A 23,625-nucleotide genomic window follows, 5' to 3' on the forward strand; every position below is an offset into this window, starting at 1 on the left:
TTCCGCCTTCCACACGTAACGACTTACTTCTTCCCCCATTTATGCGGTGAATACCGGCACCAGTGTGGGAAGTTCATAAGTATAAAGGTAAGGCTATCAACACATTGTGAAAGGAGAATCATTTCCATTAGAAGTGGCTCTAGGCCTTTTCTTTACAAGTTTGGAATTGATCTACATATAACATTTGCGTAATTGAGCTCCATTCCATGTTCTTGGGATGGGAGTGCCATCGAGCCTTTCGAGCCGGTATGCGCCCTTTCCCAGGACTTCTTTGATAATGTATGGCCCTTCCCAGACCGGGGCCAGCTTTCCTGGGCGTTCTTGGTTCGAAGCCTCGTTGTTACGCAGTATGTAGTCTCCTACATTGAAGTTGCAGAGTTTTACCCGCGTGTTGTAGTACTTTTGCATTTGTCGCTTGTAGTTCTCTTCACGCACTGCGGCTAAGTCTCTGCGTTCCTCGGTTAGCATAAGGTCCAACCGTCTTTCCGCATCATTGTCTTCTGGCTGAATCAAGACCCTTGGTGAGGGTAAACCAATTTCGACCGGGACCATGGCTTCAGTGCCATAAGTGAGACTGAACGGGGTTTCTCCCGTACTGGCCTTCTTCAGCGTTCTGTTTGCCCAAAGGACGTGCGGAAGCTCGTCCACCCAGCCGGATCTGTGTTCCAAGAGTCTTTTCTTTATGCCTTCGACGATGCTCTTATTTGCTCTTTCCACCTCACCATTACCTTGCGGGTGTGCCACTGAGGTAAAGGTGTGGGTGATTTGAAGTTCTTTCAGCCACTGCTGTAGCTTCTTGTCAGCAAAGTTGGTGCCGTTATCGCTCACCAAATTCTGTGGAAGTCCAAAACGACAAATAATAAATTCCCAAATAAATTTTTTGATATGTTTCGCGGTTGTTTGGGCTAAAGGTTTTGCTTCTATCCACTTGGTGAAGTAGTCGATGGCTACCACTAGGAACTGAACATTTCCTGCTGCTGTAGGAAATGGGCCTGTCACATCGATGGCCCACTTCTGAAATGGCCATGAAGAAGTGACTGGAACAAGTTCATTCTTCGGGCGGTGCGTGTTGGGTGCGTAAAGCTGGCAAGACCTGCATTTTCTGATATATGCCAGTGCCTCCGTATGCATCCCCGGCCAAAAGTATCCCGCGTTGTTTAGCTTAGCTACAACAGCGCGGGGACCTGCGTGTACTCCACAGATGCCTTCGTGTACTTCCCTTAGGAGGTAGTCAGCATCTTGGTTGTCCACGCATCTTAAGAGTGGGCCAAGAAAGTTACGTCTGTAAAGGATGTCATCGATGAGTTGATAATTCAGTGCTTTACAGCGTAGTTTTCTTGCATGTGTTTTGGATTCTGGTAGTGTACCTGCCGCAAGGTATTTTATTATTGGTGTCATCCACGTTTCCGTGCCGGTTTGGATGACACAAATTTCCTTGTGCGGGACCGAAGGTGTCTCGAGGAGTTCAATGCGGATATCCTTTCCTAAGTGGGTGAAGGCTAATGATGCAAGCTTGCTTAACGCATCCGCAGATTTGTTTTCACTTCGCTTGACGTGTATGACTTTGCAGTCATTGAAATCGCGCATAAGGGATTTTGCTTGTGCGAGGTACAGGGCCATTGTGTCGTTCACGGCCGTGTACGTCCCGTTGATTTGATTGGCTACTAACATGGAATCCACGTGGGCTTCCAAGTTTTTAACTCCCATCTTACGCGCAATTCTCAGCCCAGCCAAGAATGCCTCATACTCGGCTTCGTTATTCGTACTTGGAAAATCCAGTCGAATAGCGTAAGTGTATTCTTGGCCCGCTGGGTTGGTTAGTTTCAGCCCTGCGCCTGAACCCTCGTTATTGGCTGCCCCATCAGTGTAGAGTCGCTAGACATCATTGATGTCTTGTGCTGGAGAGGGTTGAGCCTCTTCCTGGCACTCTTTTTCCCGCGATGCAGGCACTTCTGCAATAAAGTCGGCCAGAACCTGGCCTTTTATGGCTGGTCTTGGCTTATACTTTATCGCGTATTCTCCCAACTCAATTGCCCATTTGGCTAGGCGTCCCGATAACTCGGGTTTGCCTAGAACGTTTGCAAGTTTGAAGTTGGAGAGAATGGTGATTGGGTGACCCTGGAAATATCGTCTTAGCCTGCGTGAAGCGTGTATAAGTGCTAAGACTAATTTTTCGAGGGTAGAGTACCGGGTTTCTACGTCTGTTAGGATACGGCTGACATAATAGATTGGCATCTGGATGCCTTTTCGCTCTACTAGCAGGACTGCCCCGGTTGCTCTATCTGTTGCGGAAAGGTATAGGATTAACTCCTCTCCCACTTCTGGTGCTGTGAGTGTTGGGAGTTCGATCAAGCGTGACCGAATCTCCTGAAAAGCTGCTTCCGCTTCTGGTGTCCAGCGGAAGTGCGTTTTCTTTAAACAGTTTCTCAACGTTGACACGAAGGGAAACGACTTATCCGCGTGGTTTGCCAAAAAGCGATTAAGTGCCACTAGTCGTCCATTCAGTGTCTGAGCCTGTTTGATGGTAGTAGGTGATTCCATTTTGATAATGGCTTCGACCTTTTCAGGGTTCGCTCTGAAGCCATCTTTAGTGACGATGACCCCCAAGAACTTCCCTTCTTCCATTCCAAAGGCACATTTGCTCGGGTTGAGCTTCATGTTTATCTTCCTGAGCGTGTTGAAAGTCTCTTCGATGTCTTTCAACATCGCTTCTGGGTCAGGGCTTTTGATAACCAAGTCATCCATGTAGACTTCCAAGTTCCTCCCAATTTGGGCATGAAACTGGTTGTCCATCAGGCGTTGGTATGTGGACCCGGCATTCTTAAGTCCGAATGGCATCATTTGGTAACAAAATGTGCCATCGGGCGTCCGAAAAGCGGTTTTGTCCTGATCATCAACGGCCATGTGTATTTGATGGTACCCCTTATACGCGTCCAGGAAGCATTTAAGGCGGAACGGTGCCAACGAGTCCACCTTAAGATCAATTTCGGGTAACGGATAACAATCTTTGGGGCATGCTTTGTTCAAGTCCTTGAAATCTATGCACATGCGCCATTGTTTGTTATTCTTCGGTACCATAACGGGATTTGCAACCCAAGTTTGATATCTACTAACGCGTACGATGCCTGCGTCAAGGAGTTCCTTGACTTGGGTTCTACACGCGTTAGTTTGTTCTGGCCCCATTACTCTGCGCTTTTGTACGATCGGCGTAACAGCCGGATCGCATTTGAGCTTATGCTCTGCCTTACTTCGGGGTACACCAGTCATGTCAGCTGGTGTCCACGCGAAGATGTCAGCGTTTTTTTGTAATAAGCGCTTGAGTAAGGTGCGTGTAGGATCAACAATTGTTGGGCCAATGGAGACGGCCTGGTCAGGGTACTTGCCGTTGAAGGCCCATCTTTCTGGTTCGGTGATGGTTGGTTTAGCCATCTTTGGTTTGGGTTTAGATGAGACAGATGCGATGCATACCTGGGGAATGCCGGTGATCATCGCTACACCCTCAGCTGTTGGCCATCCCATCATGCCGTGGACTGAGGATACCACGGCGTTGAATCTTGCCATCCCGTCTCTCCCGAAGAGAATGTCGTATGTGTGGTGTGGCTTCCTCATCACGACAAAGTCCACATCTTCTGTGCGGGAGTGTTTTCCATCCGTAAGAGTGACGGGGAAAGATAGGATGCCCAGGGGGTGTTTGTGCTGCCATCAAACCCTTCCATCGAGGCGCAGATCGTTTCCAGGCGTTCATTGTCTTCGTCATCTAGCTTGTCGAAGAACTGCCTGTACATCACCGTTGACGAGGCGCCGTTGTCAGCAAGAGTGCGAGAGGTGATGTAGTGCCCCAGCTGGCTTTTGATGACGATAGGGCCTTCTTTGCTGGGTCCTCCTGGCACTCGTGGGAAGCGCACCTCAGCTTCCTTCCACGCACATGGTTCTGGAGTTCGCCTTTTTCTTCCTCTGATGTTACCATGAACCATGTTGATGCTGATGTCCACGGGCTTTCGTCCGTTGCCTCGGTAACGGTTGTCGTTCCTTCCTCCCTTCTTGATTGATGCCACCAGGTGTGCCAGTCTTCCATCCTTGACGAATGCTTCAACAATATCCTTCAAGGATGTACACTCTTCTGTACCATGACCTTTTGTCCCGTGGAAGTCACAGGATTTGCTCTGATCCGCATTAGGTCACTGTCGGATCATTGGAGGTTTTGGCCATGGTAGCTTTTCAGTGGCAAATATCTCCGTGACGCTTTTGGTGAGTGGCGTCCACCGGTGCTTTTGGCTTGAAGGGTGTGTGTGATTTCTTCCGCCAACAAGAGGGTGAGAGCTGGATGAGGTGTCAAAGTTTACCCTTGACTGCCAGATACCTAGCTTCCTCTTTTTGTTCTGCCGGGCGATCCGAACATTGTTCTCTCTTGTCCTCTGCGTGTAGAGGTGTGTACTCTGGGGAAGATCCCTTCCCAGTTGCTTCTCCGTCTCGGCAAAGCGCTTGGCCGCCGTCATGATGGCATCCCATGTTGATGGCATGCCATCCTTACCCGTCAATGTGCGGATAAGCTCTGGGTATTCGGCGCCTTGGATGAAAGCGGCGCGAACCAGATCTTCACTTATGTTGCCGAGACTTAGCTTTTTGGAGTTGAAGCGGGTGATGAAGTCTAGTAAAGATTCATCCTCCTCTCTAACGCAGTTGAGGATCGTCCACTGTTCTTCAGTATATTTCCTCTGTTGGCTGAAGTGCTGGCTGAACTTGTTCTGAAAGTCCGCCCAGTCATATATGTGGTGGACCGGTAAACGATCGAACCATGCCCTGGCCGCTCCAACCAGAGTCATCTGGAACATATAACACCACATGGGTTCCGTCCAGTTACTGACGGTTGCCCCCGCAATGAATCTGTTCAAGTGGTCGTCTGGGTCGGATAGACCATCATAAGTGCCAATGTTGGACATTTGTTTGGCACTTTTCGGGGCGATTGCTTCCGCAATGTCCCTTGCGAACTTTGACTTTCCTGCATTTGTGGCAGTTGGTCTAAAGGTTTTGGAGAAGTCACGCGGGTTTCTCTCCGCATTCGTTGGTTTAAAAGCTTCCCCAAAATTCCTTTTCGGCTGAAAGTCCGTTTCCTTACGCTTCCCTTTCGCCTTATGGCGAGGGTTTGCCAAGTCTCTTATTTATATTAATATATTTAAACAAAAAACACAAATACAATAATTTAAACAAAACCACTTAAAAGAAAAAAAAAAGGATATGAAATTTTGCCTCACGAGACTTGAACTTGCATTCAAAGTTTCTTCTAACTTCCCAAACACTAACAAAATTAGCAACAGCCAACTCATCAAGGTATCACAATTGTTTATACATCAAAATAATTTACATAAATACAGTAGATATAGTATTCAAAAAATTAATTTGTGACACCAAAGTTCTTAATTATACTATATAGATAATATGTCCATCATTTTTCATATCAATATATAAACATTGATGCTTTGTTACAAGTTTTGAAGTATGATTAAGGAACAAGTTCATGAAAATGTAAATTTATCTTATACCTTATTCATATACGAGGTTACACTTGATTGTTGTACCTTTATTCATATATGAAGTGTTAAGTAATTCAAGTGATTCATTAAGTGGTAAAGTAGTTAAAAACATGTCATGACTAGTGAAGAAACACTAAGTGAACCCACGGGCAGATTATAGATAATCTGGGGGTTAAGTAATGTTTCCCACGAGGATGAAGTCCAGCAGAGAAGGTTGTTCTTCAGGGGACCTGCAAAACAGACACCGTAAGCTCGTCACTGAGAAGGGGGGGGTTCCTCCTTGTGACCACCCTCCGGCGTGAGAATCAGACTAGATTGCTCTGAATATAAGTGTATATTAAGAGATTGCCAGATAAGATTGAGATATCAGATGATGTCCTTACCATTCCAAGGTGTTGGAGTATTTATAGCCGAAGGTAGGTTTCCCAGAAGGTACAGCCGGCTGAATAGTATTCCTGTTCTACCAACAGTGGACTACGCACAGGCCATGCTGGTTGGTGGATATGCTACGACCAACAGTAAAGGTCGGCTGTATACTGTTCCTTTACTGCCGGCTACGCACTGTTCCACCAACTGTAGGCTGCGCACGTCCCATCGTAAGGGTTGGTGAGTAGGCAGCGGCTAATAGTGACAAACAGTACTAGGGGTGCTCCTCCTCGTATTGTTGTCGGTGAGCTGTCACCCTGTGATTGGTTCATGGGCTGCTCTGGTCAAATTGTCTGTTCCGCCCATACCTTAGTAGGTATAGTACGAAAGACCTTCCAGAAGCATACGGACTGGCTCATTTAGGCGGGAGTATTCCCGCCTTGCTCATTCCTTCATGTGACTACTGAAGTGGCTAATGCCTTGTGCGTGTAGCCTTGCTGTTAGTGCGGGTAGCCTTCCCTGATGGCTTGTATCCGCAGCTGCGGGAACAGGCGGGGTACTTCACCATTGGGAGGCTTTCCCTGCGGGTACAGCTGGCGTACTGCGCGTAAGGTTCTTTGAGCATGGTGGGTCCTGCTGGAGCAGTTGGTCATTGCGCAGACGTCCCTGTTCAAGGTGAGTCTTGCGGGTCCAACTGGGCTCTGCTGGGACCTACCTCTTCAACTAGTTTGTAATAAATGAATATTGTTGATGTTGGTAAAATGGTAAAATAGCTATATGGTTTTATTTACTTCATTGTATGTGATTGTGATGAATCGAAGCATGTATGAGAAGCACAATATCAAACGCACAAGTTAAAAATTGAAAAATGAGATTTTGTAAACATAGAGCATAAAATACGCCCGTCTTAAAATTGATGCTCTAAACAAAGTTTATATGCCCGTCTTATACACCATGCATCTGGGTTGATTTTTGACATTTTGAGTTTTGTTGATTTGTCTAATGATTCCTTATTGTATATACAAGGTAATACAACTTTAGACTAACCTGATTTGTGACATGCTCAGTTAAACCCATGGATAATAAATTTAGGGGTGTGCAAATTCTTATTTAACCGATCGGTAACTTATTTAACCGATTAAACTGAACTTTATCAAAAAAACTTGAAAGGTCATTAAAAAGTTACCTCTTAAGGGTTCATAACCTTTTAATGGTTAAGATGTAACCTTAAGTCTGAATGATTAAGAGGATACGGTTAAGAGGTATCCTCTTAATCATTCAGACTTAAAGCTACCTCTTAATCATTAAGAAGTTATGAACCATTAAGAGATAACCTCTTAATAACCATTAAAAGGCTACCAAACAACCCCTACCTTTTAATGGTTAAGAGTTAACTTTAAGAATTAACTGATTAGACCGAACAACATATAAAACCGGCAAACCATTTAAATTATGATAACCGATAACAATGAGTTGATTATGGTTAACAAGGTTCCATACCCACCAAAACCACACCAAACCGATTATATGCATTTTTTTACTATATTATATATATATATATATATATATATATATATATATATTTAATGTTATATATTATACAACTATTTACAAAATATTTAATAACAATTTATTTTACAGTCATAAAAATTCCAAGCCCAGTTTTGCAGCCCAAATAAATCTAATTATATTGTTTTGATCTATTTGTAGCTAGGCCCGCATTCACGGTCAACCCATTAACTATAAACTTCAAATCGATTAACCGAAATCATCATAACCGTTCAGTCATAACTATGGTCATCCATTAACCAACATCATAATTTTAGTTTTAACCCAAAACCAACTCATACATGTATCAATAATATATAATTAAACGAAGCATATAATCCAAACATATTATGTAAACAATAGAAACCTCAAACAAGATTAAGACAAAACTAAACTACCAATGAGTCAGTGATGAAGTGGTTAAGAAGAGACTTGGTGTTTCACGTGACCCAAGTTCGATTCATGCTTTCAACATTTAGTTTCAAAGACACCATGGTGATGATGAGAGACTAGGCGAGTAAATGACTTTCACTAGTTGGATCCTTGAACTGATCGAGTTTTATCTCACCACACTGTTATGCCTTCGGGCGAGTGTTCACAGACGTTAACCTTAAATGAAAGTTTTTTCGGATCGAAAGACGAGTATGTTCCGACCTAACAAAGTTACCCAGTAGTCAATTTGAATGTTAAAAAAAAAATAGTAAATACAAGACAAAAATAATAAAAGTAAACTTATTAAAAAAATAAAAGAAGTCGAAAGTGATCTGATTCTGACCCTGTATTTGCGCATTCCAATGTCGTCAGTCAGTAACATTAATATTAAGCTAATAAGCTATCTGTATTCCGTTGGGCCATTTCATCAACACCACATTAATTCCAGACACAACCACCAACCAATCTTCCCCACCGGAATTCAATTCCGGCGGTCCACACACAACACAAGTTGTATATTCAGTCTCCGATCGATGGCGATACGTGCAGCGATGCTGACCAGACGAGTCACGAGCTCCAACTCAGTCTCACTCGGCTCACGATTCATGTCTTCGTGGTGGCAACACGTTAATCCAGCACCTAAGGATCCGATTCTCGGTGTCACTGAAGCGTTTTTAGCGGATCCGAGTCCGGATAAAGTTAATGTTGGCGTTGTAAGTCTCTCTCTGTTTATTTATTTATTGAAATTGTAGGATTTGTGAAGAAAAACACTAACCGGACCCCGGGCAGATTACGGGTAACCTGGGGGTTAGATAGATGTTTCCCACGAGGGACTAGACTCAAAGAAGATGGTTCTTCTGATAACCTGCAAAACAGACACCGTGAGCATGTCACTGAGAAGGGGGGGTCCTCCTTGTGACCACCCTCCGGCGTGAGAATCAGACTAGATTGCTCTTTAAATATAAATGTATATTAAGAGATTGCTAGAGCAGATATCAGGTATAATATGATGATAATGTGATAAGATATGATAAGATGAGATGGTCATACCATTTGTGGTATTTATAGCCGAAGGTAGGTTTCCAAGGAGGTGTGGCCTGCTGAATAGTATTCCTGTTCTACCAACTGTGGCCTACGCACGTGCCCTGCTGGTAGTTGGTGGGTAGGCAGCGGCTGATAGTGACCAGGCCTGCTGTGTACTATTCCCTTTCCACCAACTGCCGGCTATGCACGTGGTATGGCAGTAGTTGGTGAGTAGGCAGCGGCTAATAGTGACATACAGTACAGGAGCATGCTGCTCGCCATACTGTTGTCAATAAGCTGTCGCATCTTTAGTCAGATCTTTTGCCCATACCTCGTCAGGTATAGTACAGAAGATCTTCCCGTATCGTACGGACTGGCTTATTTGGGCGGGAGTATTCCCCCTCCCGCCCTTGTGCGGGATTGTCCCCGGCTTTGCTCATTCCCTCAGGTGACATTGAGTGATTGAGAGCTAAGTGCCTTGTGCGTGTAGCCTTGCTGCGCGGGTGGCCTTCCCTGATGGCTTGTATCCGAAGCTGCGGGAACAGGCGGAGTCCTTCACCATTAGGAGGCATTTTTTGCGAGAACAGCTTGCGTACTGCGCGTAAAGACGTCACGTCTCTGAGCATGGTTGGTCCTGCGGATCCAGTTGGTTTCTGCGCAGACGTCCCTCTTCAAGGTGAGTCTTGCGGGTCCAACTGGGCTCTGCTGGGACCTACCTCTTCAAGTCCCCCCAGTCCAATGTTCTTCTCATGAGTGTTTAATAAAGTGAGGTGAACTTTTAGACTTAAGCAAAGGGTTTTGAAAAGGGTTTTTTAAGGTTTTCCATGGGGATTCTTCCCGCGGAAGTACTTGTCACTCGCAGAAATTCCCGAGTTTTCTGCTTGATCTTTGGGTATGGTGCGGGTAGGTCTGTAACCTCCTCGCAAGTCAGGAGCGTTGAGTCCCACTTGTGTGGATTCTCCATGAGGTTTTGGTAGTTTTGAACATAGTGATCAATTATGTTAAAACCACCAATTCCATCCTGGAGCTTCAAACAACATAGTTCTCGACGTTCCCGCTATGCGGGGATGTTATTTCCGTTTCCGCAAGCATTGCCCAGAAGATTTTTCTTGGTTTCAATTCCCAGCGCAGCGCTAGGTATGTGAGTGGTTTTGCCTTAACACTGTACCCGCGCTCGTCTTACGGTTACTTTACTTCCAAGGTATTCCTGGCGTCAATTCCCTGCGGGTGCTAGGTATGTGAAGGGTTTTGCCTTAACACTGTACCCGCATCCGTCTTATAGTTACTTGGTTGCCGAGGTATACTTGGCTTCAATTCCCTGCGGGTGCTAGGTATGTGAATGGTTTTGCCTTAACACTGTACCCGCATCCGTCTTACGGTTACTTTTTTGCTAAGGTTTTCTTGGCTTCAATTCCCTGCGGGTGCTAGGTATGTGAAGGGTTTTGCCTTAACACTGTACCCGCATCCGTCTTACGGTTACTTGTTTGCCAAGGTAAGGGGTATTTTCCCGCTTACTTTTGAATCTTTTTGAATTTTGAATTTTGAAATTCGAAGAATTGGTGGAAAGATAAGAACAGTCTAAACCTCTGAAACGTCGTGCGACGGTTTCTTCTGACTGTGTCAGGACGTGCAGGAAGTTATGGTGACGTGACAGTACCTGGTCATTCCAGACGCTTTTTCAGGCGCGTGGGTGCGATTTTTTGGGCGCGTGGCCGCGAAATTAATGGTACGCGTCCTGTCAACAGCTGTTGCCAGCTTGCTTTTTGCCACGCGTCATAGTTTCATTGCACCTTCGATTTCTCTCTCTTCCGCATTAAATGCATCGCATTAATTGCGATTAGTATATAAAGGGGGAGAGGGTTCTTTGTAATCCACACTTTCACTATTCTCTTCATCTTCTAAGCGATTTCCGGCGAATACTCACCTTTTCAGGCAAGCATTCTCCCGAAATCGTTTTCTTCTTTCTTTTGCAAGATGCCGTCTCGTGATCTCGAGTCCTCAGCCGATGAAAAGAGTACTGCTGGCGAGTGCCAGTGTGCTCTGCCTGGCGATCTGTACCAGTACGTCGTCAGGAAGTTCATGCTCGAGTCTCTCGAGCCTGAGTTTCCTGAATCCCATCAGACTGTGTACGATGCCCCCAGAGGCAAGATCGGGGTATATGCTGCATTCTTTGTTTATGGGAATCTTAGGTTCCCATTGACAAAGTTTGTTTACCGTGTGCTTGAGAGGCACGGTGTTCATTTGACCGAGTTGCACCCCATGGCGATTGCCAAGATTCGCCACTTCGAGTGGGTGTGCCGGATTCTGGGCATTGAGCCCTATGTTGACCGCCTGATGACCTTCTACACCTGGAGGTGCATCCAGGGGTGGTATACGTTGATAACCCGGATAAAGGGTTTGAAGATTTGCGCAACCGAGCGCAGTCTTCGCGCGTGGAAGCGGGAGTTCTTCTTCATATCCGCTCGCGCCATCCCCCTTGCCATGAAGTTTAAAAACGGGCAAGCTCTTCCCAGCCTTCACGCCTCCAACTACGAGGAGGCGGAATGGTTTTCGAGGATTTCCCGGGTCAAATCTCCGGTTTACCGGTTTGCGGAGTCCGGGATGGTGATGTTGGGGATGAGCCGGGTGTGGAAGGCGGCGGATGCGCAAAAAATCCCAATCGTCCTTGAATACGGTTCGAACTCTGTTCCTTACGGTATGCTTTGTTTCCTTTTTTTGATTTTGAATTTCTTCTAACTTCTTTCCTGTTTATTTCAGAGGGGAACGACTTGCAGTCGCTCCTGAACCCGCGGGAGGCTGACGATCCCGCTCGGATGGGTACTCGCGCTCTAGACGAGAACGAGTTGCCCATCCTAGAACAAACTGCGGATCGGTTCGTGGAGGTCTACCCGCTAGGCCACGAGATCCTGAGCGCCAGGCGGCCAGGTAAGGCGCTATTCAACCATCGACCCCTCAATGTTGAAACCTCTGCTGGAATTCCTCTAATCGTATGTTCTGATGAGGAATCCGCAGATGGTTCTCCGTTGGTGCGGAAGAAGAAGGCTGCCGGCGGGAAGGGAAAGGAGAAGGTGGCCTCCACTGCCGATCCGGCGCCTCGTTCTGATTCGGAGACCGAGAGCGAAGAGGTGGCGGGGAATCTCGGTGGTGATAAGACCACCGCTCCGGAGGCTGCGACTGTCACCTCCGGAGAGCCCAAGAAGACGACGGTAACCGGCGCAAAGAGGCCGGCTCCATCGGGTTCGTCCCCGCCTCTCCGTACCTTTAGGCTCAAGAAAACCCGTAAGTACAAACTTGTCTTTTAACTTCATAGCTTAATATCATTTTAACACTTATCTTCTTTACGCAGGCGTGGATGTTGACGCATTCCAGGGTGGAGCGCAGAGGAGTACCTCTCCGCCAATGACGGTAGGCTTGGTCAGCCTACCTGAGGCGTCGACACAGGCGCCTGCGCCTGCTTCCGCTGGTTCAGTTGCTCACTCCTTTGAGCCGACTGTTCCAGCTGAGATGACGTCATCGCCGGCTGTGAGTGCGATTTTTACAGCATCTTTCACCGAGCCGGCGGTTACTATTGCTGCGGATTCCGCGGCGGCGACCGCGGCGGCTGCTACCATACCCCCGTCATCGGCAATGACGGCCGATCCATCAGGTACGCATGGGGCTTCTCGCCAATCTCTGCCACCTTCCCATCTGCCTGACCTCTTGGATGGATTTCCCTTGGGTTCAGGTGATGGGTTCGGCGGCTATCGGCCTGTTATTGACCCTACAGGTGCGTAGGGTTCTTTTGGCCCTTTTCATATATATATTTTTTTATCATCTTTTCCTAACTGCTTTATGTTTTTTGCAGTGTCGGATTCCAATGAAGTGTATGTTCCACGATGGAACATTCGCCGAGGAACAACCCTTCGTACCCCTGTGGAGTGCGTGGAATGGGCTCGTCACGCTGCTCCCAGTGGTGCGTTGGGGGAAGCCATGGCTAGCTACCAGGAGGGTAGGCTAACCAATGAGCTTCGGGTTCTCCTGGCCCGGATGCAGCCGCGCGTCGAGCTGCTTTGTCGTGAAAACGACAAGTTAAAAGCAGCTCGCCTTAAAGAAGTGGCTCAGGCGCGGGCTGTCCGGGAGGAGAACCAAAGGCTTTCCGCAGTGGCTGCGGAAAAGGAGAAGGCCTTCAAGGCCCTCGAGGTTGAAGTTCAGGCTCGACTCGAGGCCCGTTCCAAGGCTGCCCAAGCTGTTAATGAACAGCTTCGGCTGGCTAAGGAAACTGCGAGGAACGTAACCGAGAGGGCCACCAAGGCTGAAGCTGTTGCTGAGCCTCTACGCGTGGAGAATGAAGAGCTTAAAGCCAAATTAGAGGCTCTCCAGCAGGCTCATGATGCCTTGGCGATGGAAGACGCCAAAAAGCTCCAGGAGATCTTGGACCAGAGGGGGGTGCTTGACCATACTGAGCGGAAGCTAAAGGGCGTCGAAAAGGCTGCGGCTAAAGAAGTGTTGCTTGCCAACCTCAACAAGAGTGAAGCCGATCGCGCCCGTAACGAAGCTCAAGCTGCCCTCCAAGAAGCTCTGGTTGCCAAGGAATGGCTTCTTCGAGAAGCGTTGTCTCAGGTATGTTTTCATGTCTTCACGCTTTTCTTTGTAGATAGAAAAGGTTCTGATACTTGTATTTTTTTCTTTGTAGGTTGTGCATCGAGTCTTCACCGAAACGTCTTATGACGATGTTATGAGCGCAGCCCTCAACGCTTCTCACGAGGATGGGGAAAAGGCCGGCTTCCTGCTTGGTCTAGGGTTCGTTGAGAAAGGCATCCGGCCTTCCAACTTCCCTTTATTCGATGTAGATACTGAAGCTGTATACGACCAAGCAGTAAATCAATATGCCGCTTTCCTGCATCCGGTGGTGGAGAAGGTAAACGAAGTTGCTGCTGCTGATGATGGGCTAGCTATCCTTAAAGCTTTCCTTGAACTGCCACGCTCTTCTGATGGTGCTGGTCCAAGTGGAAGTGGCCCTGAAGCCTGATCCTGAAGATCCCTTCCCACTGCTAGGATAGATTTAGCTTGTATAGATTTATTTTCTTTTAGGCGGGTAGTTACCCGGCCATTCTTGTAATGAGTCATTGTGAAATATAAATCTTTGTGCGGGTAAGACCGCTATTTTCTTTGGATTCCTTGCTTTATAAACGTTATATGACTTGCATACTTTAGTTTAAATTAGCAATTTTCCAAGTGTCTAGAATAAGTTAACCTTTGAACGTGGTAGATAATAGGTTGAAGTTTTGCTTCCTCTTTCGTGATTGTGCGGGTAGGACCGTCACTTGCACTTGGTAGGATGGCTAAACTTTACGTACATCTAACCAGCGTGTAGGTTTTCCTCATCCTTTTTTGAAATTTCTAAGTGTTTAGGATAAGTTAACCTTTGAACGTGGTAGATAATAGGTTGAAGTTTTGCTTCCTCTTTCGTGATTGTGCGAGTAGGACCGTCACTTGCACTTAGTAGGATGGCTAAACTTTACGTACATCTAACCTGCGTGTAGGTTTTCCTCATCCTTTTTTGAAATTTCTAAGTGTTTAGGATAAGTTAACCTTTGAACGTGGTAGATAATAGGTTGAAGTTTTGCTTCCTCTTTCGTGATTGTGCGGGTAGGACCGTCACTTGCACTTAGTAGGATGGCTAAACTTTACCTACATCTGACCTGCGTGTAGGTTTTCCTCATCCTTTTTTGAAATTTCTGTTTTGAATAACCGTTCGACGCGCGGTTGTTAATAGGTTAGTGTTCAGTTTCCTCTATCATGATTCATGCGGATAGACCGGCACTTTCATTTAGTGGGATGACTGAACTTTTCCCCTTCAACTGACCTGCGTGAAGGTTTGCCGTTTTTTGGGTTTATGCGGGTTTTACCGCCTTCCCCATGCAACGACTCACACTTATGTATGCGGTGAAAACCGGCATCAGTGTTGATAGTTAAAAGTATTAATGTAAAATTATCAGCGTCGATATTTTAAGGAGAATCATTTCCATTAGAAGTGGCTCTTGGGCTTTTCTTTACAAATTTGGAATTGATTTACATGCAAACTGTGTAATTGAGCTCCCTTCCATGTTGTTGGGATGGGAGTGCCATCGAGCCGATACGCACCTGGTTCGGGATCTCGTTCTTTACGCAGCATGTAGCCTCCACATTGAACCTGGAATTTTTACTCGTTTTCCCCAGCTGGGGTTCTACACGCATCAGCCTGCTCAGCGTTCATTGCGCCACGAGGTGCGAGCGTCCCATCTCTGACAAATGCTTCGACCATGTCCTTTACGTCTATGCATTCTTCGGTGTTGTGGCCTTTTGTCCTGTGAAAGTCACAGTATTTGCTCCGATCAGCATTGTGACGATGTCGGATTATTGGAGGCTTTGGCCATGGGAGCTCCTCAGTGGCAAATATCTCGGTGACGCTTTTGGTGAGCGGCGTCCATCTGGAGTTCTGGTTCGACCGTACGTTATCCCTTCCGCCTAACCGATGTTGCAAGCCGGATGAGGTGTCAAAGTTTACCCTTGACTGCCAAATGCCTAGCTTTCGCTTTTTGTTTAATCGGGCGGTAAGGACGTCTTCCCTTGTTTTCTGGGTGTAGAGGTTTGTGCTCTGTGGGAGATCTCTACCCAGTTGCTTCTCCGTTTCCGCAAAGCGTTTAGCTGCTGTCATGATGGCATCCCATGTGGATGGCATGCCATCTTTACCCGTTAAGGTGCGGATGAGCTCTGGGTCGTTCGCGCCCTGAATAAATGCAGCGCGAACAAGATCTTCGCTAATGTTACCCAGACTTAGCTTCTTCGAGTTGAAGCGAGTGATGAAGTCTAGCAAAGACTCATCTTCCCCTCGAATGCATTTGAGGATTGTCCATTGTTCCTCGGTATACTTTCTTTGCTGGCTGAAGTGTTGGCTAAACTTCTGTTGGAAGTCTGCCCAGTCGTAGATGTGGTTGACCGGTAGACGATCGAACCATGCTCTAGCAGCCCCCATAAGCGTCATTTGGAACATGTAACACCATGTAGGTTCCGTCCAACTACTGACGGTTGCCCCCGCTATGAATCTGTTCAAATGATCATCTGGGTCGGATATACCATCATATGTGCCTATGCTTGACATTTGTTTGGCACTTTTTGGGGCGATTGCTTCCGTAATGTCCCTTGCAAATTTGGACGTTCCCGCATTTGCAACGTTTGGTCTGAATGTTTTGGAGAAGTCACGTGGACTTCCACCTGTGTTTTTTGGTTTGAAGGCTTGTCCAAAATGCCTTCTCGGTTGGGAGTCCGTTTCCTTACGCTTCCCTTTTGCCCTATGGCGAGGGTTCGCGTCGGAGTCGGATTCCTCCGAGTCATCGTCCAAGTATTCTTCGAATTCGTCAGCCTGTTGGACGGAACGCAAGCGTTCGTCCAACTCAGCTTGGAATTCCTTCTGACGTGCCTCCGCCCATGCCTTAACTTCATCGAGTGTTTGGCGGGGGAGCCTTCGTTTCTCTAACTGGGTATCGGTGAATCCCAGTGAGCGATTATTTACTGCACTTGCCCCAGCTTGGGTAACTGGGGTAGTGTTTGTAAAATTTACTTCACTTGCCCCGGCTTGGGTAACCGGGGTAGTGTTTGTAAAGACTGTGTAGCCGGTATTCCCCCCAGTAGCTGGGGTTGTGGTTACCGGAGTTTCTTTAACCATCTTAGAAGTTTGAAAAAACTGGAGAAAAATGTTCTAGCTTTATGCACGGATGGCGCTAATGAAGAAACACTAACCGGACCCCGGGCAGATTACGGGTAACCTGGGGGTTAGATAGATGTTTCCCACGAGGGACTAGACCCAAAGAAGATGGTTCTTCTGATAACCTGCAAAACAGACACCGTGAGCTTGTCACTGAGAAAGGGGGGGGGGGGTTCCTCCTTGTGACCACCCTCCGGCGTGAAAATCAGACTAGATTGCTCTTTAAATATAAATGTATATTAAGAGATTGCTAGAGCAGATATCAGGTATAATATGATGATAATGTGATAAGATATGATAAGATGAGATGGTCATACCATTTGTGGTATTTATAGCCGAAGGTAGGTTTCCAAGGAGGTGTGGCCTGCTGAATAGTATTTCTGTTCTACCAACTGTGGCCTACGCACGTGCCCTGCTGGTAGTTGGTGGGTAGGCAGCGGCTGATAGTGACCAGGCCTGCTGTGTACTATTCCCTTTCCACCAACTGCCGGCTATGCACGTGGTATGGCAGTAGTTGGTGAGTAGGCAGCGGCTAATAGTGACATACAGTACAGGAGCATGCTGCTCGCCATACTGTTGTCAATAAGCTGTCGCATCTTTAGTCAGATCTTTTGCCCATACCTCGTCAGGTATAGTACAGAAGATCTTCCCGTATCGTACGGACTGGCTTATTTGGGCGGGAGTATTCCCCCTCCCGCCCTTGTGCGGGATTGTCCCCGGCTTTGCTCATTCCCTCAGGTGGCACTGAGTGATTGAGAGCTAAGTGCCTTGTGCGTGTAGCCTTGCTGCGCGGGTGGCCTTCCCTGATGGCTTGTATCCGAAGTTGCGGGAACATGCGGAGTCCTTCACCATTGGGAGGCATTTCCTGCGGGAACAGCTTGCGTACTGCGCGTAAAGACGTCACGTCTCTGAGCATGGTTGGTCCTGCGGATCCAGTTGGTTTCTGCGCAGACGTCCCTCTTCAAGGTGAGTCTTGCGGGTCCAACTGGGCTCTGCTGGGACCTACCTCTTCAATTTGTGAATTTGATTAAACCCTAGGTTTTATCATCATTCGATTTTAGATGCTAATTTTGGAATAACCGAAATTAACCGTACCTAAATGAACTGTTCATGTTTTCATGTAGTTTGGATTTTATAACTCCATTGCATGTATTTTGTGTTTTCGATTTTAGATGCTAATTTGTAGAGGTGAGCAGTAACCGGACCGAAAACGGACGAAACCGAACTGGATTTAAAATTAACTGAAAATCAGTTATCGGTTATTTATTTAACCATTGGTTAACTGATTAACTGTACTTAAACTAATTGTTCATGTTTTCATGTATTTTTGGCTTTTATATCTTCATTGCATGTATTTTATGTTTTCGATTTTAGATGCTAATTTGTAGGATTGAGCAATAACCGAACCGAAAACAGAATGAAAGCGAATCGGATTTAAATTATCTGAAAATTAGTTATGTTTATTTTAACTTAACCGAAATTAACTGTACCCAAACGAACTGTTTATATTTTCATGTATTTTTGGCTTATAAATCTCCATTGCATGTGTTTCATGCTTTCGATTTTAGATGCTGTTGTGTAGGAGTGAGCAATAACTGAACCGAAGACTAACAGAAATTGAACTGAATTAATATAAACTGATACTCGGTTATTAGTTATTTTTTAGCCTCGGTTAACCGAAATTAACCGTACCAAATTAAACTGTTCATGTTTTCATATAATTTTGGCCTTTATATCTCCATTGCATGTATTTTATGTTTTTGATTTCAGATGCTAATTTATATATGTGTGAACCCTCGGGTGGGCAAAAGCGAAATTGCACTAATTTTGACGTTATTTTACTAATATCGTGAAAATAACGTTAAAAGTGGCGGAAGGTTAATCAGGCATCATGTGGTGGCGTTGATAGCCGAAAGACAAGGGTACATGCACCAATCGGTCGGTGTCCCGATGGTTGAGTGTTATGTGTCTTATGTCCAAGGCTTGATGCAAAACTACTATCGAGCCGGGGGTCTCACCGGAAGCAGCCTCTCTATCCCTATGGGGTAGAGGTAAGACTGTCTACATCTTACCCTCCTCAGACCCTACCGTAGCTTTGCTATTGGTGGGATATACTGAGTACGATGATGATGATGATGATTTTAGATGCTAATTTGTGGCGGTGAGCAATAACGAACTAAAAATGGATGAAACCGAACTGGATTAAAAGTTAACTGAAAATCGGTTATCGGTTATCTTTTTAACACTCGGTTAACCGAAATTAACCATACCTAAACGAGCTGTTTATATTTTCATATAGTATTGGCTTTTATATATGATATATGAATATATCCATTGCATGTATTTCATGTTTTCAGTTTTAGACTCTAATTTGTAGGAGTGAGTAATAAGTAATAACTGAGCTGAAAACAAATGAAACCGAACCGGACCAAATACAGTTAATGTCCTCTGGTTTATCTCAAGTGAAGGATTGATGGTTTTGATTAAACCCTAGGTTTTTATATATTGATTTTAGATGCTAATTTGTTCTTAATTTTGTTTGATGACACTTTGCTATGACTCAAAACTTGTAATTCAGACAACTAGATGAACATGCAAGTAAATCAAACTGTTAGACTGATAAACATTTACATATTAATAATAAATGAAAACAAAAATCTGGACTCTTTTACTGTTCATGGCCTTTAACTTTCACGTATTGACTAATTAGGATTAACTTTCAATGAATTTGTCAGGGAGCTTATCGTGATGATAACGGGATGCCGGTTGTGCTTGATTGTGTTAGGGAAGCAGAGAGACGAATTGCAGGAAACCTGAACATGTGAGTGAATTGTTTTATTTGTCAATTTTTTTATTGATGAATTCATAATTGACATAAAAGGTACAGTAATTTATAACCATGCACTCATGCATTATGTTTTTTTATTTGTGTTCTTAGTTGCAGTTTGGGATGCCAAAAACTCTATAATTATTTAATTACTCAATTTTGGTTAGAGTTTATGCTATCATTGGGTTACGTGAGTATGATGGTTCTTAGTATCGCTGTTGTCAAAGGCGCAAGGCACTAAGGGTGAGCCTTGTGCCTAGGCGCGCGCGAGACGCTAAAAAAGCATGTCCCAAGATAAACTAGGCGAAAAATACCATTTTTGGGGGTTTTAAATATGTTTAGGCTAGATTGAGGCCGTTTTTTGTTTTAGATCAGTTTGCCTGGAATTTGCAAAATTTTGCTGGAATTTCAGGATTTGGCCACCATAGGCTGACCAAACACCGGCTGGAATCTTGTTCGAAGGTCGCCTGATCGCCTGGATGGCAGCTAGGTGCTTTCCCTATGCCTCGCCTTGCCCGAGGGCCTAGGCGCCTCTTGAAGGGCTTTTGACAACATAGCATAGTATATATATTCTCTTTTTTAAATCCCACTGAGTCACTGACCATTTTGATCCTCATGGCATTACTTTTTTCACCTTTTTATATGCTTTTTAAAAGATAACAAAGATATACATCATCTACAGTTTCTTAGGTCCCATGATTGGCATTTCCTTTTTTTATTCTTAGTGATAGTGAATTCTTAGTGGGGATCCACTGCAGAAACTATTAGTGCTACATCCATATTTCATTATCATATTATCATGGACAACTTCACATGAACAATGACTTACACCATGCATTATGTTCAGCTGGCATTCTCAACTTAAAAATGAATTTAATATGGAATTTTGATTGACGTTTTGTTGTAATGATAATTTTTGAAGTTTTTTTTTTCATGAAACTTTCAAGATGATGGGATTAATCAAGTGGAAAAGCTATATCAAATAAAACAGTGTATAAGATATTAAGATTAAGATGTGTATAAGATATTAATCAAGTGGAAAAGCTATATCAAATAAAACAGTGTATAAGATATTAAGATTAAGATGTGTATAAGATATTAAGATTAAGATCCAAGTTTTTGCATAGCCAACATTGAATTTTATGATTTGATTATATGATGAACAGTTAAAAGTTTTATAAGTTGTTGAGTTGTTCTTTGTTAGTTTGTTCTCCTTTTTAATCATATCTACCTTCAGGGAGTATCTTCCAATGGGAGGAAGCAATAAAATGGTTGATGAAACATTGAAGTTGGCATATGGTGAAGATTCCGACTTGATTAAAGATAAACGAATTGCAGCAATACAATCTCTTTCTGGCACTGGTGCATGCAGAATTTTTGCTGATTTCCAAAAACGGTTTTCCCCAGATTCTCAGATCTATATTCCAGTACCTACCTGGTCCAAGTAAGTAGATATTGGTTATATTTGGTTACAAGTTTGACTGTTGACTATCAGTTATTTCATTTTTAGTTTATTTTTGTTGGCTTATGTTGTAAAATTTTTAAATCTCAGCCACCATAACATTTGGAGAGATGCTAATGTACCACAAAGAACGTTCCATTATTATCATCCAGAAACAAAAGGCCTTGATTTTGCCTCACTAATGGATGATGTTAAGGTATTAATAATACATTAGCTGTTAGTGTATGAAATTTCTTAAGGAAATAATTTTCAATTTTTTCTTAAAAACATTTATTGGCTATCACTCAGAATGCACCAAACGGGTCGTTCTTTTTACTGCATGCTTGCGCTCACAATCCTACTGGAGTCGATCCTACAGTTGAACAATGGAAAGAAATATCTTACCAGTTTAAGGTTTATACATTTAATACTTTTTATCTTGTTTGTTTTCGTTATTAGTCTTTATTTTAGTGTTGATATTTACAGTTCAAAGGTCATTTTGCTTTCTTCGACATGGCCTATCAAGGGTTTGCAAGTGGTGATCCAGAAAGAGATGCAAAATCCATTAGGATTTTCCTTGAAGATGGTCACTTAATTGGATGCTCACAATCATATGCAAAAAATATGGGTCTTTATGGTCAAAGAGTTGGCTGCCTTAGGTAATTCTCTATTACTTATATGTATTACTTGATTATTGTTTCTTCTCTTGAACGTTTTACCAAGTATGTACAAACTTTTGTTTGTAGTTTGGTATGTGAAGATGAAAAACAAGCTGTGGCCGTGAAAAGCCAACTGCAGCAACTTGCAAGGCCTATGTACAGTAATCCACCTGTTCACGGTGCTCTTATTGTTTCAACCATTCTCGGTGATCCAGAATTGAAGCAACTGTGGCTCAAGGAAGTCAAGGTATCCATTTATCTTTTTAGTGTTTTTGTCTATTTGGAAGTCAAGGTTCTCAGTTAGAGGTGCATTTTTGACTTGCTTGCTTATGAATGGGTCAATTTGGCTATGCTTTGTCGCTAACGGGTTAAATCGAAAGAGTTGGCAAAAAAATGAAATGTATTGAGCTTGCTGAAAGTTCCCATTTTTGAACCACAAAACCTCTTTGTTTAAAACAAAAAGAGTTATGTTGAAATAATTTAATTTTTGTAATCATAATCGACAGCAATTGTTCATAAATTTGTACAAAAAGTATTTTGGGTAATCCAACCAATCTGATCCATTCCGACCCATGCTAAAACTGCCAGTTTTGACCGTCAACGAGCCCGCCTGTTTTTTCGCCTCTAATTATTGATGAGATTTATTATTATTATTATTATTATTATTTTTATTTTTGCAATAAAAAACAAAGAAAAGGCAGAATAATAAAATTTTTATTAAGGTCAAATATGTATTTTATATTTTTGCAATGGGTCATAATCCTTGGCTATCTTTTGTAATCCTTTGGCCATTATTAATCAACCAAAATACTTAAAAATTGATATTTGATGAAAGTCAAATAAGTATTAAGTACTTTCAATAATAAACTTGTGCATTAAACCCTCATTGTTTTGACTTTTCAGGGTATGGCTGACCGTATAATCGGAATGAGAACTTCTCTTAGGGAAAACATTGAAAAGCTGGGATCTCCCCTATCATGGGAACACATAACTAATCAAGTAAGTTTACCAATATACCCATCAGTAGTCAATAATTCTTGTGAGTTTAAATTAAAATCATGATCCAATGATTTGTAATGTTAACAGATCGGTATGTTCTGCTATAGCGGGATGACTCCTGAACAAGTTGATCGCTTGACAAAAGAATTTCATATTTACATGACCCGCAATGGCCGTATTAGGTAATAATAATTCCAAAAACACCAGAAAAAAATATTCCATTTTATTTATTGTAACCGAAACTTAATCAAGATATGTGTTATACAGTATGGCAGGAGTTACAAGTGGAAATGTTGAATACTTAGCAAAAGCCATCCATGAAGTTACAAAAGCTGCTTAAAGTCATATATTTCTTAAGGTTTTTGTTAAAACTAGTTTTCGGGTTGAGAATTAATTAAACAAAATAAAAAGGTTAAAGTACTTCGCCTGGTTATGAGTTTTGTTTATTTGTAGCGGATAGCGATTGTTGTATTGTTGTTGTGAAACAAGTTCTTGACAAGTTAATTTCTTGTTAAAGGGCATAAATTGGGCGATACTGGTAGCGGATGAAGCTGCTGCGTAGTTTGAATAAGACACATTCGTTTCAAATGCATGTTACTAGCAGTGGTTGCGTGGTACATGCCACTTTTAGTATCAGTCAAAGTGGTCTACGTTGACTCGTACACGCTTTTGTTCAATTATGATTTACAAAAGGATTGGTTAGATAACGAGTTAAAACATGTCACTTGAGTCAAAATCGATACTTGATGGGTTGATTAACGAGTAACGAGTTAAAACATGCCACTTTGGGTAACTATTTAAATCTGTTCTATTTAAAGTAAACAAAACCTAAATCAACATAATCATATCCATAAAACAGGTAAGGGCACATTTAAACACTTCTTGATTATCAAGAACTAAAGAATTCGACATATACAACAACAAAATCGAATGATGCAAAAATGTTTTTCCAGAGAAAAAAGCCCGAATGGTAATAAAAGGGCAGCGTATATTAGTGTACACTTAGTTAACAAAATGAAAATTTCGAGCTTTGTAGATAGTTACTCAACATTGATCATTCGGGCCAATCATCAAAA

At 43.7% G+C, this 23,625-nt stretch overlaps 1 protein-coding gene across 1 annotated transcript; it reads left to right on the forward strand.

Annotated features, from left to right (window-relative positions):
• The first annotated feature begins 8,402 nt into the window (after positions 1-8,402).
• LOC143590982 (aspartate aminotransferase, mitochondrial-like) lies at positions 8,403-23,287 on the forward strand. The gene is made up of 10 exons (XM_077071318.1): positions 8,403-8,590; positions 19,359-19,444; positions 20,688-20,894; positions 21,003-21,108; positions 21,201-21,305; positions 21,378-21,550; positions 21,638-21,797; positions 22,454-22,549; positions 22,637-22,731; positions 22,817-23,287. Exons 1-10 carry the CDS (start codon positions 8,411-8,413, stop codon positions 22,887-22,889), a joined length of 1,281 nt encoding a protein of 426 aa, XP_076927433.1. The 5' UTR covers positions 8,403-8,410; the 3' UTR covers positions 22,890-23,287.
• The last annotated feature ends 338 nt before the right edge of the window (positions 23,288-23,625 follow it).

This window comes from Bidens hawaiensis, unplaced genomic scaffold (assembly GCF_021521415.1).
Source record: "Bidens hawaiensis isolate Kalapana, Puna unplaced genomic scaffold, B.hawaiensis_p1.1 tig00039114_1, whole genome shotgun sequence".
NCBI classification, from domain to species: domain Eukaryota; kingdom Viridiplantae; phylum Streptophyta; class Magnoliopsida; order Asterales; family Asteraceae; genus Bidens; species Bidens hawaiensis.

What these genes read in the sequence shown, in the direction of transcription:
- LOC143590982 (XM_077071318.1), top strand. Translation starts at nt 8,411, where the DNA reads ATGGCGATACGTGCAGCGATGCTGACCAGACGAGTCACGAGCTCCAAC. An exon ending in ATTGCAGGAAACCTGAACAT is followed by an intron (nt 19,445 to 20,687) that starts GTGAGTGAATTG and finishes ATCTACCTTCAG; the next exon opens with GGAGTATCTTCCAATGGGAG. An exon ending in CCAGTACCTACCTGGTCCAA is followed by an intron (nt 20,895 to 21,002) that starts GTAAGTAGATAT and finishes TTTAAATCTCAG; the next exon opens with CCACCATAACATTTGGAGAG.